The sequence below is a fragment of the Pleuronectes platessa genome, chromosome 14 (assembly GCF_947347685.1).
Source record: "Pleuronectes platessa chromosome 14, fPlePla1.1, whole genome shotgun sequence".
NCBI classification, from domain to species: domain Eukaryota; kingdom Metazoa; phylum Chordata; class Actinopteri; order Pleuronectiformes; family Pleuronectidae; genus Pleuronectes; species Pleuronectes platessa.
This window is the reverse complement of record NC_070639.1, coordinates 13,314,739-13,327,921: the sequence shown is the minus strand read 5'-3', so window position 1 is coordinate 13,327,921 and position 13,183 is coordinate 13,314,739. Positions and strand designations below refer to the sequence as shown.

At 42.5% G+C, this 13,183-nt stretch overlaps 2 protein-coding genes across 2 annotated transcripts in view; both read left to right on the top strand.

The window, feature by feature from the left end:
- The window catches only part of myo3b (myosin IIIB), a 58,905-nt gene extending 52,013 nt beyond the window's left edge, over positions 1 to 6,892 (top strand). The window contains exons 32-34 of the mRNA XM_053440246.1: positions 251 to 297; positions 681 to 834; positions 6,789 to 6,892. Coding sequence (XP_053296221.1) covers positions 251 to 297; positions 681 to 813 — 180 coding nt within the window. The 3' untranslated portion in view covers positions 814 to 834; positions 6,789 to 6,892. The remainder of the gene's footprint in view (positions 1 to 250; positions 298 to 680; positions 835 to 6,788) is intronic.
- A 3,388-nt stretch (positions 6,893 to 10,280) lies between these two features.
- On the top strand, positions 10,281 to 11,777 carry sp5a (Sp5 transcription factor a). The gene is made up of 2 exons (XM_053440245.1): positions 10,281 to 10,331; positions 10,686 to 11,777. The coding sequence occupies exons 1-2, from the start codon at positions 10,281 to 10,283 to the stop codon at positions 11,775 to 11,777; spliced, it is 1,143 nt and encodes a 380-aa protein (XP_053296220.1).
- The last annotated feature ends 1,406 nt before the right edge of the window (positions 11,778 to 13,183 follow it).

The following is a 13,183-nucleotide window of genomic DNA, read 5'->3' as shown; positions in this document are numbered from 1 at the left end:
CTTATGCTCTTTATCTGTTGCTTTCATGTCAGGATGTCTGCCTTCACGGTGAATAATTGATGTGGTTTATCAAAGCTGAGCAAGATGCATGCTTCATCAGACTCACTTGAGCCCTTTGATCAGAAAAAAATTATGCTGTGACTTCTGATATTATCAGCATCTGCTCGCATTCAACACAAAATCACTTTGAATTAAAAATTAATGACTCTCTGCTCATCTTTTGACTGTGTGCTCTTGGCCCTTTCCTCAGAGAACTCTGGATTACCAGGGGAGCAAGAGGAAGCCGAGAAAACTTGGGTAAATAACTGCTTTCCTACTTACAGCAACTCTAAACAGAGCAGGCCCTTTGTGGAATAGGAGAATCCAGAAATGGAGTTGTTTTCTCATAATGTAAATGGAGAGCCGAAAATAACAGGCTTTTTATGAGCAGTTGCTCTGCGTCATTAGAGAGGGGGTTACATTTTAGGGCTTTGTCAGCATGCTTATTTAAGTTGCTGAAGGTCTGACTTGTATTTGTTCTATAAATTACGTCCTGGCTCAGATCAGCGAGAAGAGGACGCCTGAACGCCTCATCTGCAAATATTGTTTTTATTTCCGCATGTCTTTTTTATCCCATCACCAAACTCAGTTTGTAGCGCAGCCACTTCTGACCACTTTCTTTTTCTTTTTCCACATCACAGTCAAATCAAAGTGCTGGATGGAGAAGATGAGTACTACAAATTACTGTCAACAGTGGAGTCGATCCCTGAGGAGGACTACGCGCCCGCCCCCTCTCCCGCCCTTTCTACTGGGCCGCTCGTCAGTCAGAGCTGAGCCTTACAACCATGTCAACCGGTAAGACAGATGCAGCAGACATGTAGACAGACACTCCAAAGAACATCCTCCGTGTTGGAAGTGCTGTGGTGTGTGGAGCCGGTGGCAGCCGTGCAAAATAAGCGCCCTGCACAGGCAGTAGCCTCAGCTGTGAATCTTAAGTGGTCAGAAAGGGTACACATGGAACACGTTACTCATCAGTGACTTTATACCAACACTTTTATAAGGATTGTGCCATTTTCCCTGAAGTGACTTGACAGTTCCTCTGTTTCTGAGGTTCTTATAGTGAGAGACGTTACATTTTGTAAGAAGAGGGGCTCTAGACATCCTCCTAGTCTTTCTGTGGTCTTGTATACTTGACTTGCTGCTATCGTATGTCTCAATGTGAAAAAATTCATAATATCATTATGATTTTTATAATTTACCAGGGTCTTGAATCCTTCACTGAATAAGAAATGACTAGCTAGCTTTTAAATGGCTGTGTAATGTTAAAGATGTTGCATCAATAAATTAATTAATGACGTTAGATGTAACATCATCATGTAGTGCAGAGGAGGGGTGGTGACTTGTTCATAAAAATATCTTGTAGTGTATCATGTATGTTATTTATTTTATCGACTTGGTCTTAAGTCTAAGACAAATTTAAAATATTAAGTAAATTAGACAAAATGTTTATCTTTAATTTACTATGGTCAAAATAGTAATCAATATAAATTGATGTGAACTCAAGAAAAGAAAGCTAATCCTTTTATTTGTTTTGCGTTAACTAGTAGATGTTGTAAGGGTCTAACATTTACATGACATTAATATTAGAATTCAAATTTATTATTTCCTTTATAAGATTTTTCAAAATGACCCATCATTTAAATACCACTTTACATTTACACCAAGGAGCCCTCCCCCTTCATCTTGCAGTGTGTTTCTAAACTCGGTGGTGTTTTCCTGACATGGAAACATTTACCTATTTTCGAGCATTATGTTTGTTGTCGGAGACAGATCCTTTCTGAACCCTGAGACTCTGGTGATGAGAGCTCCCACAGCGAGCTGCCTGTAGTTGGAGGGGCTTTGTGCTGTCTGAGTGCTGGAATCACCACACAGCCTCACAGAGGCAGAGCCAGACCTCACTTTGAATTTCACCCTAAATACAGGAATTTTCTTTAAGGATGTGAAGTGTCGGAAATGCAGGGCTGGCGAGTTGATTTGTAGAGGGGTTTTTTTTCTTTTCAATTTGCATATCATTTACTGCATCTCCCTTTGTTGACACCCGAGGGCCTGAGAGGAGATTTTGATCTTAATAGGAAGGGTAGGGTGGTATGACTGAGGATCTCATCCTCCTTATACTCAGCAGGGAAAACATTAGAGCTCTGCCTAGACAGTGAGACCGGCTTCACTTTCAGGTTCAGGTTCAGGAGAATCCTGGTGGGTTGAAAGAGGCCCAAAGTGTTCGTCATATCCCTCTGCTCGGTGCTGCGGAGGTCAGGAGCAGTTTGAGGAGCTGACGACTGACTCATCAACGAAACATCAGCGTTCATCCATAATTAAAAACACAGTATGATCAAAATTTAACTTGATAGATGGTTTAAAACCACCAGTTTTATCACCTGACAACACTTCCTACCATGACTATGCTGTTTGTTGTAGTGAACGACCACAACGCTTGTCCTGCGAGATCCAAATAGGCGGAATGCTTACACAAACTCGCCACATTGAGGAATTATGTTTTTAATCTTAAGTAAAAGTTGAAATACACCAAAATACTATCGTGCAAGTTAGAGTTCTACATAAAAATGTAAGTAAAAGTATGTAAGCATGTATGAGCAGTGGAAACAGCTCTTGTCATTGTTAAATGGATTATCTACTTATTATCTCATTAGATTATCGTTATTATTAGTGATAAATTAACCTTGAACTCATATAGTATACTTTTAGGTTGTATACAACCTGAAAATATAAAATTGATACTTAGAAGTTAATTGTCAAAGAAACAAAGTGACTATACATGTTAAATGAATTTATTGAACAACAAATTTCCTGCTGAAAAGTCTAAGTAGCAAAAAATGCAGATACAAGTAAAGTGACCTGTATTTGGACATATGGACAATGCAAATGTACTTAGTTACATCCCACCACGACCAGTATAAGACGACGAAAAGATGTAACACACATCATTATTCAAAAAGCTCATTCCATGATTTGAAAAAAAAAAGCTCACCAAATTAAGCCCCATCAATAATATATCACTAGTCTTTTCAATTTGCCATATGCAACCCGACTGAAAATTCCGAAGTAATAGTCTGGACCACTGGCGGTGTTATAATGTGGTGTCACAGTTAGTTCATAAGCATTTCACCTCCGGTCGTAGCCACAGATCCTACAATAATTAAAATCCTCGCTGTGCATTACTCCCTTGCTGGGATAGTTGGTTCCTCTGAAGAGCAGCCTGAAATAGGTCACCCCAGCACCCTGTAGTGCATCTTAAAAGTACACTGAATCAATTAAGTGTGATCATGCTCCCCTGATTATTTTGGCCCTGTTTTACCACAGAGAGGAATTTCAAACAGGCTCACTCGTTTGAATAACAAGGTTGGACTGTGGTGACAAATGGTGCCAGAGTGGGAGTTTCTTCCCCTGGTTTTCACTGCCAAATTAACTCCCTGGCTGATTGCCTGCGTTAGCATATGAGAGGAGGTGAGCGGAGGTGTGTACGTAATTGCCTTGCTTAGCTGATTATGCGTTGCAGAAAGAAAAAATGTTATAAAAATGCTGTTGTCACTCCCGGGAAACATGTTCTGACCTAATGAACTGATGCGCCTGCGACTGCTCGGACTGCCGGTCGCCTCAGCGCAGCGTCAAGTCCGCCTTCGAGGCCCGACACCTGTGTTTTCTTTAATGCGACTTCGTAAATCCAACTCCCTCTTGTTTTTCCTCATTAAATCTGACAACATCTGGCGTGCTAGAGAGGGGCTCCTTTAATGTGGCTGCCGTTGCTGCTGGTGTTATTTTTGCCATTTGGGCTTTTTTTTCTTGCATGTGCTGAACTTTCATTAGAGCTCCATCCAAGCCGCAGCCGCAAACACTGTGTTCCAAAAAGTTTTAAATCACCTTTATGAAAATCGCTCAAGCTGCAGCCTTCACAAATGATGAAAAGCTTTTATTTTCTAAAGAAGTATACTTACCTTTTCACCTAATAGTGTTGTCTCACTTCAAAGGGAGCGCACGATTAGGCCAACATTGTCCTGCTTCTGTATCCTTTGAGTTCAAAGGGAGAGTTTGAATACCTGTATTTCATGTGCAGCCTTTTCAAATACGGTTTTAATGCAGTTTATGTGCTCTTGATATCCAGATGTGTCAGATTTTTCCCCACAGTGGAATATAGCACACTACATTACGGTTGCATACAACAGCATTTTGCATAACTAAAGAATTAATGTCGCGTCTTCTTCCTTAATAGTTTTTGTTCCTCTGAACTTCAAGGACAGAGGATGAACAAACGCCTTAAGTAGCTACATACTCAGCATTGTGACGCTCTTTGCCGGCTAATGATTGGCACCAAAGAAAGTGGCATAACGTGAGCGGCGACCAGATGTCAGAAGTGCGTCGAGGGCTCTGAGAAAAAGAACATTCCCTAAAGACGGCATTAATAAAGAAACTGGTCCAGCCTGTGGAGAAGGAGAGAGTGAGAGGCAAAGAGGAAGGAGGAGATAAAAGAGTCTGCTGAGTAGATACATCAAAGGTCTGTTAATGACAAGGGGATGCCATTAGGGTTACAGTGGCTTTTGTTTCAGCTTCCTCACACCTGCAGTTTGTCGAGGGCTCTCTATGCACTGTTTTGTTGTCCAACATTTGCATGAATGTTAAATGCATGCATGAGGGCTGCTACTCTTGGAGTTGACCAGATGTTTTGGTCAAAACGACAGCTTCCCTTTTCATTTGCAGAACAGGCTGCCCCTGTAAAGAGGGATAAAGAGGAGGCTCACATAGAACAAGGGGAGCCGTATGGAAAAGCTGTTATCCTGTACACCATGAAATTTATTGACTTAAAAGTTTTCTCAGTGCCTCCGGTGCTGGAGCGGGATTTGACAAATCAGAGCGTGAAATTGTGATTAGCCTCTCTCAGTTTGTAGACGGACTGGGGCACCAGCAGACTTGGCATGGCCAAAGGTGTAACCTGTTTTGTTTTGCCCCAGCACTGCTTTCCCAGATGGTGGGACCAGCTGCCACTGAATAAATGCTGGACGGTTAACAGTGTGAGAATTACCGCGGCCTTGTTTCAGTTTGGAATGCATAACGGAGAAGCTTGTCTTTTTTGCCACTGCCAGGAGGTGCAGGGACGTATCACCTGGTGTTCAACCGAACAATCTTTTTTATTAAGGTCAGAATAAACTGGTGTATGGTGAAACTGCTCTAAAAACCTGTCCAGCGGCTCCTATACATGTATTTCTTTTATTTGCTTAGATGTGAATGGAGAACCCCCGTAGTTGATTTACCGTGTTACTGCAGGATTTCTTTACATTTCGGGTAAGATGTACATCAGCAGTAGAGTCAGACCACTAAGCAACCACCTACGTACCTTCTGTCTGCAGACCGACCCCAATGACTGTGTGTCAACAATATCACGTGATCTCCGCAGCGGATTTAACACGTCACTTCCTGCCTCTAGCTGCTCCCGGCTGCACCACCTCTAGCCTGAATAATGTGGAGGATTTGTCGCAGTCGTGAGCGCGTCTTTGCAGAGAAGCTCCCGCTGCGTTGAAAAGCAAACTGCGGATTAAGTCCGGACCCAATTCTCCGGACTTCCCCGCAGGTCATGTCTGAAAACGGCTTTAGATTATTTAAACCTTGTGCAGCAGGGAATCTTCCCGTACTGTTAAAATACAGAGATTAACCTGCACAGATTGATGTTGAAACGATCAGGCTCTTAGTGCCTTGCTCAAGTGCTCTGTGGCAATATCATCTGGAAAGTCGTCACCAAAGTGAATGACTGTTATACGATTTTATCATATCTTTTCAATAACATCAACCAGTTCTCTTTAAACCACTTGATTATTTAAGGACCTCCTGTCCCTGGCATGGCAGTGTAATAACTGATGTCTTTTTATTGAAATTTTTCCTGGGAGAGCGCTGCAGGCTGTGACCCCAGCTGTACATCATCACAGAGGGGGAGGATATCCCCTCTTTAAGGCTGGATTAACACATGCAGGGTGGGCCAGGAGAAGGTAAAATGACCTGTCCTGCCTTACATGACCCCAGGCCCACCCCGCACATTGCCAAAGCTTTGCTCTTTGCTCTTGAATATGCAGAGGTCCCCTGCCTCATAGGCTCGGAGGAGAGAGAGAAAAGAGTTGTATCGCGTTGCAGGGAAAATTAGTGAGACCAAAGTTGGAGTTTCTGTGTGTTGGGGGCTGCGAACAATGGCAGCTCTCTGTCAGACAGCAACTTCAAAGGTCTGCTGAGTGACTGCTCTGAGTTATACTTTGTTGTAGATCACTGAGGAAATTCACAGATGTTTTCTCATACGAGACACCATTATAGCGGCTCAAGTACCCAGTAGCCCCAAGCGTCTCTCTCGCGCTCTCCCCTCTCCCTCTCTCCCTCACTCTCCTTCTCACATATGCAGCCCGCCCCCCCACTCTCACCCTCTCCCTCACCCTCCCTCATCCCAAGTCTCTGATATCTCTCGTATGAGACAGATGTGGAACCTGTTTTCGCTCCAACTGTCCAGAGAATAGGGAAAGTTAAAAAGGGGTTCATGTTGTGGCGTTGCCCCTCGTCTCTGTCAAATCCACGGAGCTGAACTGTCAGTTCACTCAGGATGTCAGAATCACACACAGCTCCCTTCTAGAACATCGATCTGTGGTCAATTCAATAAGTTGCAAATGAAATGATTTAACCTGAAAATACAGAATGATAGTGAATGATGTTCCGGTCGTGCTGCATAATTTGTATATAAATGTGTTTTTCTGTCTCCTCTGCAGATTGACGGCTTCATCACCAAACTGGACCAAAACAAAATGCATCTCAACAATACACTTTTCATTTATTGTATATTTTTATTTATTTATAGAAAATTTCTGTTTTATATGAGTCAAATAAATGTATTTAAACCATTGACTTTGACTATCTTCCTTGTAATTAATTGTCTTTTTCATATTTTATGCAAAACCTTAAAGTATGTAGAAGAATAGATGAGCACTTTCATTGAACGTGATTGTTATGAGTTGATTCTTTGATCAGCTCTTTGTTTTAAACTCAGAAATGCACATTTCTAAGCAAAATAGAAATGCGATGTGATGCACTTATTCACCTCGTTGTTTCTCTTTGAGTTTTATTATTGGTAGATTCTTAAAATGCCTGATTCCATTGCGACAACTGTTGAGAGTTTTGTCTCCTGTATCCACTGCAAGACTTTCTCTTCTTTTAAAATATTCAGCTAATCCCTGCTGCAGCTCTGTACATGTCTGCACCTCTCACCAGCGTTTCTGTTGATCGACTCTCTGCTTTATGCTTTTAAGTACTTTATGAAGTACACGGATGGTATTGACTGATACCGTGTTCAAACCTTTGAGTATCCAGCCTGAAAACTATTGCAGTAGGGTTTCCTTCAAGTTAATTTTTTTCCATCAAATGCCAGAGGAAATTTTCTTTTAGCCTTACCAATGCTGAGGTGACCTGCAAAACTTGAGTCACGGCCATTAGACGGTGAGGGTTTGGAGCAAGTAAATTACCTCGAGGACTGGACATTGTGTCAACGCACACAGTCAGGAATTTCTTACAAACTGTATCAAAGTCCTGCTCCGGCAGAATCCTCCCTTAGATGGAGTCCCATTGAGATGCATCATAATGTAAGAACTTGCATTTGGGGCTGAACCGAGTATCTCAAAGGAAGATACTGATAATTTAAGCTGATGGCTCATAACATTGATGCAGTTGTCACCTATGGCAGATTTTCTTCCTTGCATTGCATGACAGCTCATATGTAAAGCTGATTTAAGTTAAAATCCGCCCTAAGGCAGAGTTAATATACTCAAGTTTAATGTCCACATCCCTGCTTTTCAGAAACGCAGAAAAGGGGATTTTTTGGGGTTGGATTGTCCATTTAACAAAGATCAACTGACAGCTCTTTGCTGCACAGATGCAAACTTATTGAAATTCAGTTAGTCCACTCTAGCTAACTGAGTTTTTTTTTTATTATTTTATTAGGATTTTCATTATAATGGTCAAATGTTTCTGGTGAGCTGGCCATTACAAATAGTTAACACGGTGTAGCTAATGATTTCATTTATTCATGGTTATTAAATCATTTGCTAATACTTTATAAGCAATGAATACTAATGGATTGGCTTGACACTGTTTTAACATATACAGTGAATATGTGTATAAACCCTTTATCATTGACTTACCAACATATTGCTGATTTGATAAACTGGTAGAAAATGAGAAGCTATGAGTATTTACCAACATTCATAACTCGATATTGCCCTATTAGACATGCTGGACACCACACAAGGATTTGTTTTACAACCTGGCAACTCAAAACACAAATCGGTTCACCTGTTTTTATCTCCTTTATGTCAAAATCATTCAACACCCAGATAACCTGAGCAAATACATGTACGTCACCAGTGTCGCTAATGGATTTGATAACGGTAAATGAAAATGTTGATGCTGCGGTAAAGATCAGTTAATAATAAGGTTTCGGAATATGAGCCTTATTAAAAAGTTGTACTAATGTTTATTGATCATAAAAGTAACTTCCATCTACACATTCAGAGGTTGTGTTTGTTTATAGCCTGACCGGCAGGAGGATTTTCAGTAAAGGTGTGAAAGCGCCAACAAATGTACAAACACTCTCTTGTGTAAATTTGGCTCAGAATTCAAAGCAATGCTCATTTCTTTCTCTGCATATTTTCTATAAACTTAACTCTATGCGCTTCTTCACCAACAGCTGCCATAAATTGATGTAAACAAGGTTAATCTCCTCTGTTTTTTATTTTATTATCATTCAACGGTGTGACTACACCACTCCTGTAGCCAGTTTTGTAGTTTAACATGGCTCCAGTGCAGCCCAGCAGGACTCCTCCTTTCCCTCATGACTGTGTATAAAGCCGTGGGAGAGGACTGGGAACATTAATCCCTTCAAAGGAACAGATCTAATTCAAAATCTGCCGCTCCAAACTAGTTGAGAGGACAGTGATTGTTTCTGCAGGGAAGCCAGATAAAGATCAGAGGGTTGATATAGAAAACTACAACTTCCATTTCAACTGCTCTCCCACCAAAGTTTGGATGTTATCTAGTGAAAACTGCATACTTCCGCCTTCATTAAACAAAAAAGGGAAAATGTGATGTGATATGTCAGTTTAGCCTTTGTTTTAAAGTTTCGTTAAATTACAATCTGTTTGATTTGGACTCTGCAGTGGGATATTTTAACGTAAACTTCCTCCTCAGATATATTGATAATAGGATAAAGATAGACAAACCTAACAGAGCTGTCACTTTTGTGTTGCTGTTGTCACCTGATTTAAAAAACAGAGCTTCCGCCTGTGTGACACACGTCAACGAACATTCATTTGAATTAGCTTGAGAGTTAAGATTGCATTGCTCGACAAAGGGGGCGAGAGAAAGAGAAATCTCAATTAGTGATAAGTTGTGATAAAACATCTGATTGAAATGCGAGAAGGAGAGAGAAGCGTCGAAACAAGTCAGTGGGGGCATAATTAAGTGTTTAATGCTGTGTTGCGGTTCAAAGGCACAACAAAGACAAGGTTTTTAATTCAAATTAGAAATGAGAACTTTGTGTTGAGTCACTTGATTTAGGTCTCTCTCTCTCTCTCCTCCGTCAAGCGAGTGAGGCAACTGCTCTCTGAGATCTCCAGAGATAACAATGTCATATTGTCACATAGGGTTCTGCTACAAATCCTTAATTACAAAAAGAGGATCAGATGACTTACAGCATCCAATACCGGGGTCTCCAGGCGGCGTGAGGGGTCTTTGATCAAGAAAATCCAATTATTTGTGTATATACATTTCCCACATAGTGATTACTTCATTAATTGTCCCGCCTTTATCTCCTCCCTGCCCATCCCCCCTAATAATCAGCCCCTTTATCCAGACCAACAAACACACCATTGGAGCTTTGTGGATTCAAAGGATTTGCTTTCCCCTCTCAAAGAGCCGCCATTCTTTGATGATTGGGCAGCGGCGAACTTCAAAGTAATAAATCTTATTTCTGACTGGCTGGCGGCCCACCAAAGTCCTTATCAAAGCCTAAGAAGTGATCCCTCAGTCTTCAGATACACCGAGGAGATCCGGGAGAGAGGAGCCACCGAGGAGGAGGCAGGCACCGCTCCACCAGCTCTTCTTCCCACCGCCAATGCGCACATTTATCTGAATTACAACTTTTTTTTTATTTTTCATTTCTTAATTTGGCTTATTCCCGTCCAGAGGCAGGAGGACGCCTTTTTACAACCATGGCGGCGGTGGCGGTGCTGCGGAATGAGACACTCCAGGCTTTTCTTCAGGTCGGTGCGCCACTTTCTACTTTTTCACGACTTTTAATAAACTTGTAAAAACTCGCTCAACCGCGAGGATTTGCATCGCGCGTCTCACGCACCGGGCTGCACTCCAGACTTTTTGATAGCCCGGTGTCATATAATTTAATTGCCAACACTAATAGTGTGCGTGTTAATGATTCCTGCGTCAACTTTTATGTCACATCCACACGGTTCAGGCTGCGGGATCGATTTAGTGCGCATGAAATTCAAACCATCCACGCATTGAAGAATAATAAAAAAAAGACGATGAACGCTTTACCTCGTTAAATGTCTTGAATAATGATTGTATTATAAAAATATATACGTGTGTCCTTTATCCAGGATCGCACTCCGAACTCCTCTCCAGAGAACTGTAAGCACTCTCCGCTGGCTCTCCTGGCCGCCACTTGTAACCGGATCGGGCACCACCACGGATCCAACCACACCGACTTCCTCCAGGTCCAGTACGACCCCACTCTGGGCTCCCCCTCGCGTTTGTTTCACCCGTGGACTAGCGAGGGGAACCCCCAGAGCAGCCTGGCCGGCAACTCCACTTTCGGACTATCCTCCAAGCCCCAGCTGACCGCGCACATCCAGAGCTCCTTCAGCGCGCACCACGAACTGCCCCTCACCCCTCCGGCGGACCCCTCGTACCCCTATGACTTCTCCCCCGTGAAGATGCTGCCTTGCTCCATGCAGTCCCTGCAGTCCACCTGCCCCCCCACCTACGTCCCCGCCGTCAGCTACGCGGCCCCTGCTCCCATGCCGACCGCGATGTCAAGTTTTGTCACGGGACCCTCCGGCCTTATGCACCACCACCACCACCACCAGCAGCAGAGACAGTTGTCCCCGAACCCCGGGGAGGATATTCCGTGGTGGAGCCTGCAGCAGGGGAACCACGTCAGCCACTCTGCCTCCCTGGGTCACCACCGCTTCCAGCTGCAGCGGGGCTTGGTGCTGGGACACACGGACTTTGCGCAGTACCAGACGCAGATCGCCGCGCTCCTGCACACCAAGTCCCCGCTGGCGACTGCGCGGCGGTGCAGGAGGTGCAGGTGTCCCAACTGCCAGTCGTCCACGTCCAGCGACGAGCCGGGCAAGAAGAAGCAGCACATCTGCCACATACCGGGCTGCGGGAAAGTTTACGGGAAAACGTCGCACCTGAAGGCGCACCTGAGGTGGCACTCCGGGGAGAGGCCGTTCGTGTGCAACTGGCTGTTCTGCGGCAAGAGTTTCACCAGGTCGGACGAGCTGCAGAGACACCTGAGGACTCACACGGGGGAGAAGCGCTTTGTGTGCCCGGACTGCTGCAAGAGGTTCATGAGGAGTGACCACTTGGCAAAACACGTGAAAACGCACCAGAACAAAAAGGGCAAGTGCCACGACAAGACTCTGGACCACGTCAAAAGGGAGGACACGAGGAATATGTTGTAACCCACTTTATAGTCCTTTTGAAACCGTAGACATCATAGTGCAATACAGTCTGTCCTACATTAGTTAACAGTTTCTATACATAGGGCATTTTGTTTCTCTCCTCGGTTGATTTCTCACATCCTGACAAGACTTCCCAACATTGCTGGTCTGTGTAACACATTTTTTTGGGGCTGTGTATATATAAAAGTTTCATAAGTTAAATTTTGGGACCATGGAGAAGTTCTAGCTCATGAGTTTGAATTCAGTGTCTTTGTCGTATCAAGGAAGACGAGTTTTCAGCTTGTGTTTTGATCATTGTCTTCGGTGGAAGATTTCACTCCCCTGTACATTATATTTAATAGCTTTTGTTGAATGAAAGTGTCCGTTGTTCGCTCCATATGGGGCTGTTTTTAAAAGCATGCTCTTGAAAAGATCTGCTATTGTTGATATGACCCAAATACTGTGTGAGAATAAAGATTATAACATTTCCCCTTCTCAGAATAATTCCTTCCATCTCCCTCAGTTATATGAGCGACGAGACGGTCAGTGTTTTATATATTTGCTGAGAAACTGCATATGATATCACCTGGAATAATATGTGTGTGCTTTGTAAACTGGTGTCAAAAGTTTTGCAAGTTAAGCTCAACATTTTTTAACTAAATTAAAACCAGTAAATGTTGTCCCTGGTGACAAATGTGATTTTTACTTTGTACCTCTAGATAAAGGTCAAAAAAGTAATTTACTCCAAAAGGGGTCTTTGTATATTATTTAGAAATTTTATTCCACAGTCTTAACTCCTACTTGTTTTTGTCTCGTATAACTTAAACAAAAATCTTAAATTACATTTAGGTATCAGTGAGGTGACCGTGGTTGTGTTGGTCTGCACTGTATTGGAAAATCTTTACAGAAATATGTTGGAAATGTATATATATATGATCTCAAACAATTCCCAAAATAGGGTTAAATGATAAAATGTAGCTGTGTGAGTGCTGACAATCAGCCAACAACTGTGTTAAATCTGACATAATTCATGTAAATATTTCCTCTCCACTGAATAACCTGAGCGCTTCATAGGTGCAAACAGGTGCACATATTCTAAAATACAGCTCAATCAAACTTCACACTTAAACGTTTCACTGTAAGGGCATTGAATTCAAAATGACAAAATTAGTTTTATAGGAAAAGATGCAAAATAATCTTGAAAAGGTTAAGTCAATTAAATAAGTTGTTGGGAAATTATCGTACATTTTCTTCACATTGTATTTTGTCTATTTCTTACATTTGAATAAAGTGTGCAGATGTTAAAATGTATGAATGCACTCCAATCGATGTGGTCTATTTGTTTCTGCATTTTACATTTACCTCTGAGAACTTTGTAGTGAAACCGTAGACTGAGTTCTCTGAGATCAAGTTACAGAGAGACACTC

Excerpts from the sequence above, each read along its gene's own strand:
- sp5a (XM_053440245.1), top strand. The coding sequence starts at position 10,281 with ATGGCGGCGGTGGCGGTGCTGCGGAATGAGACACTCCAGGCTTTTCTT. Across the intron at positions 10,332-10,685 it reads CACTCCAGGCTTTTCTTCAG|GATCGCACTCCGAACTCCTC; the intron begins GTCGGTGCGCCA and ends TCCTTTATCCAG.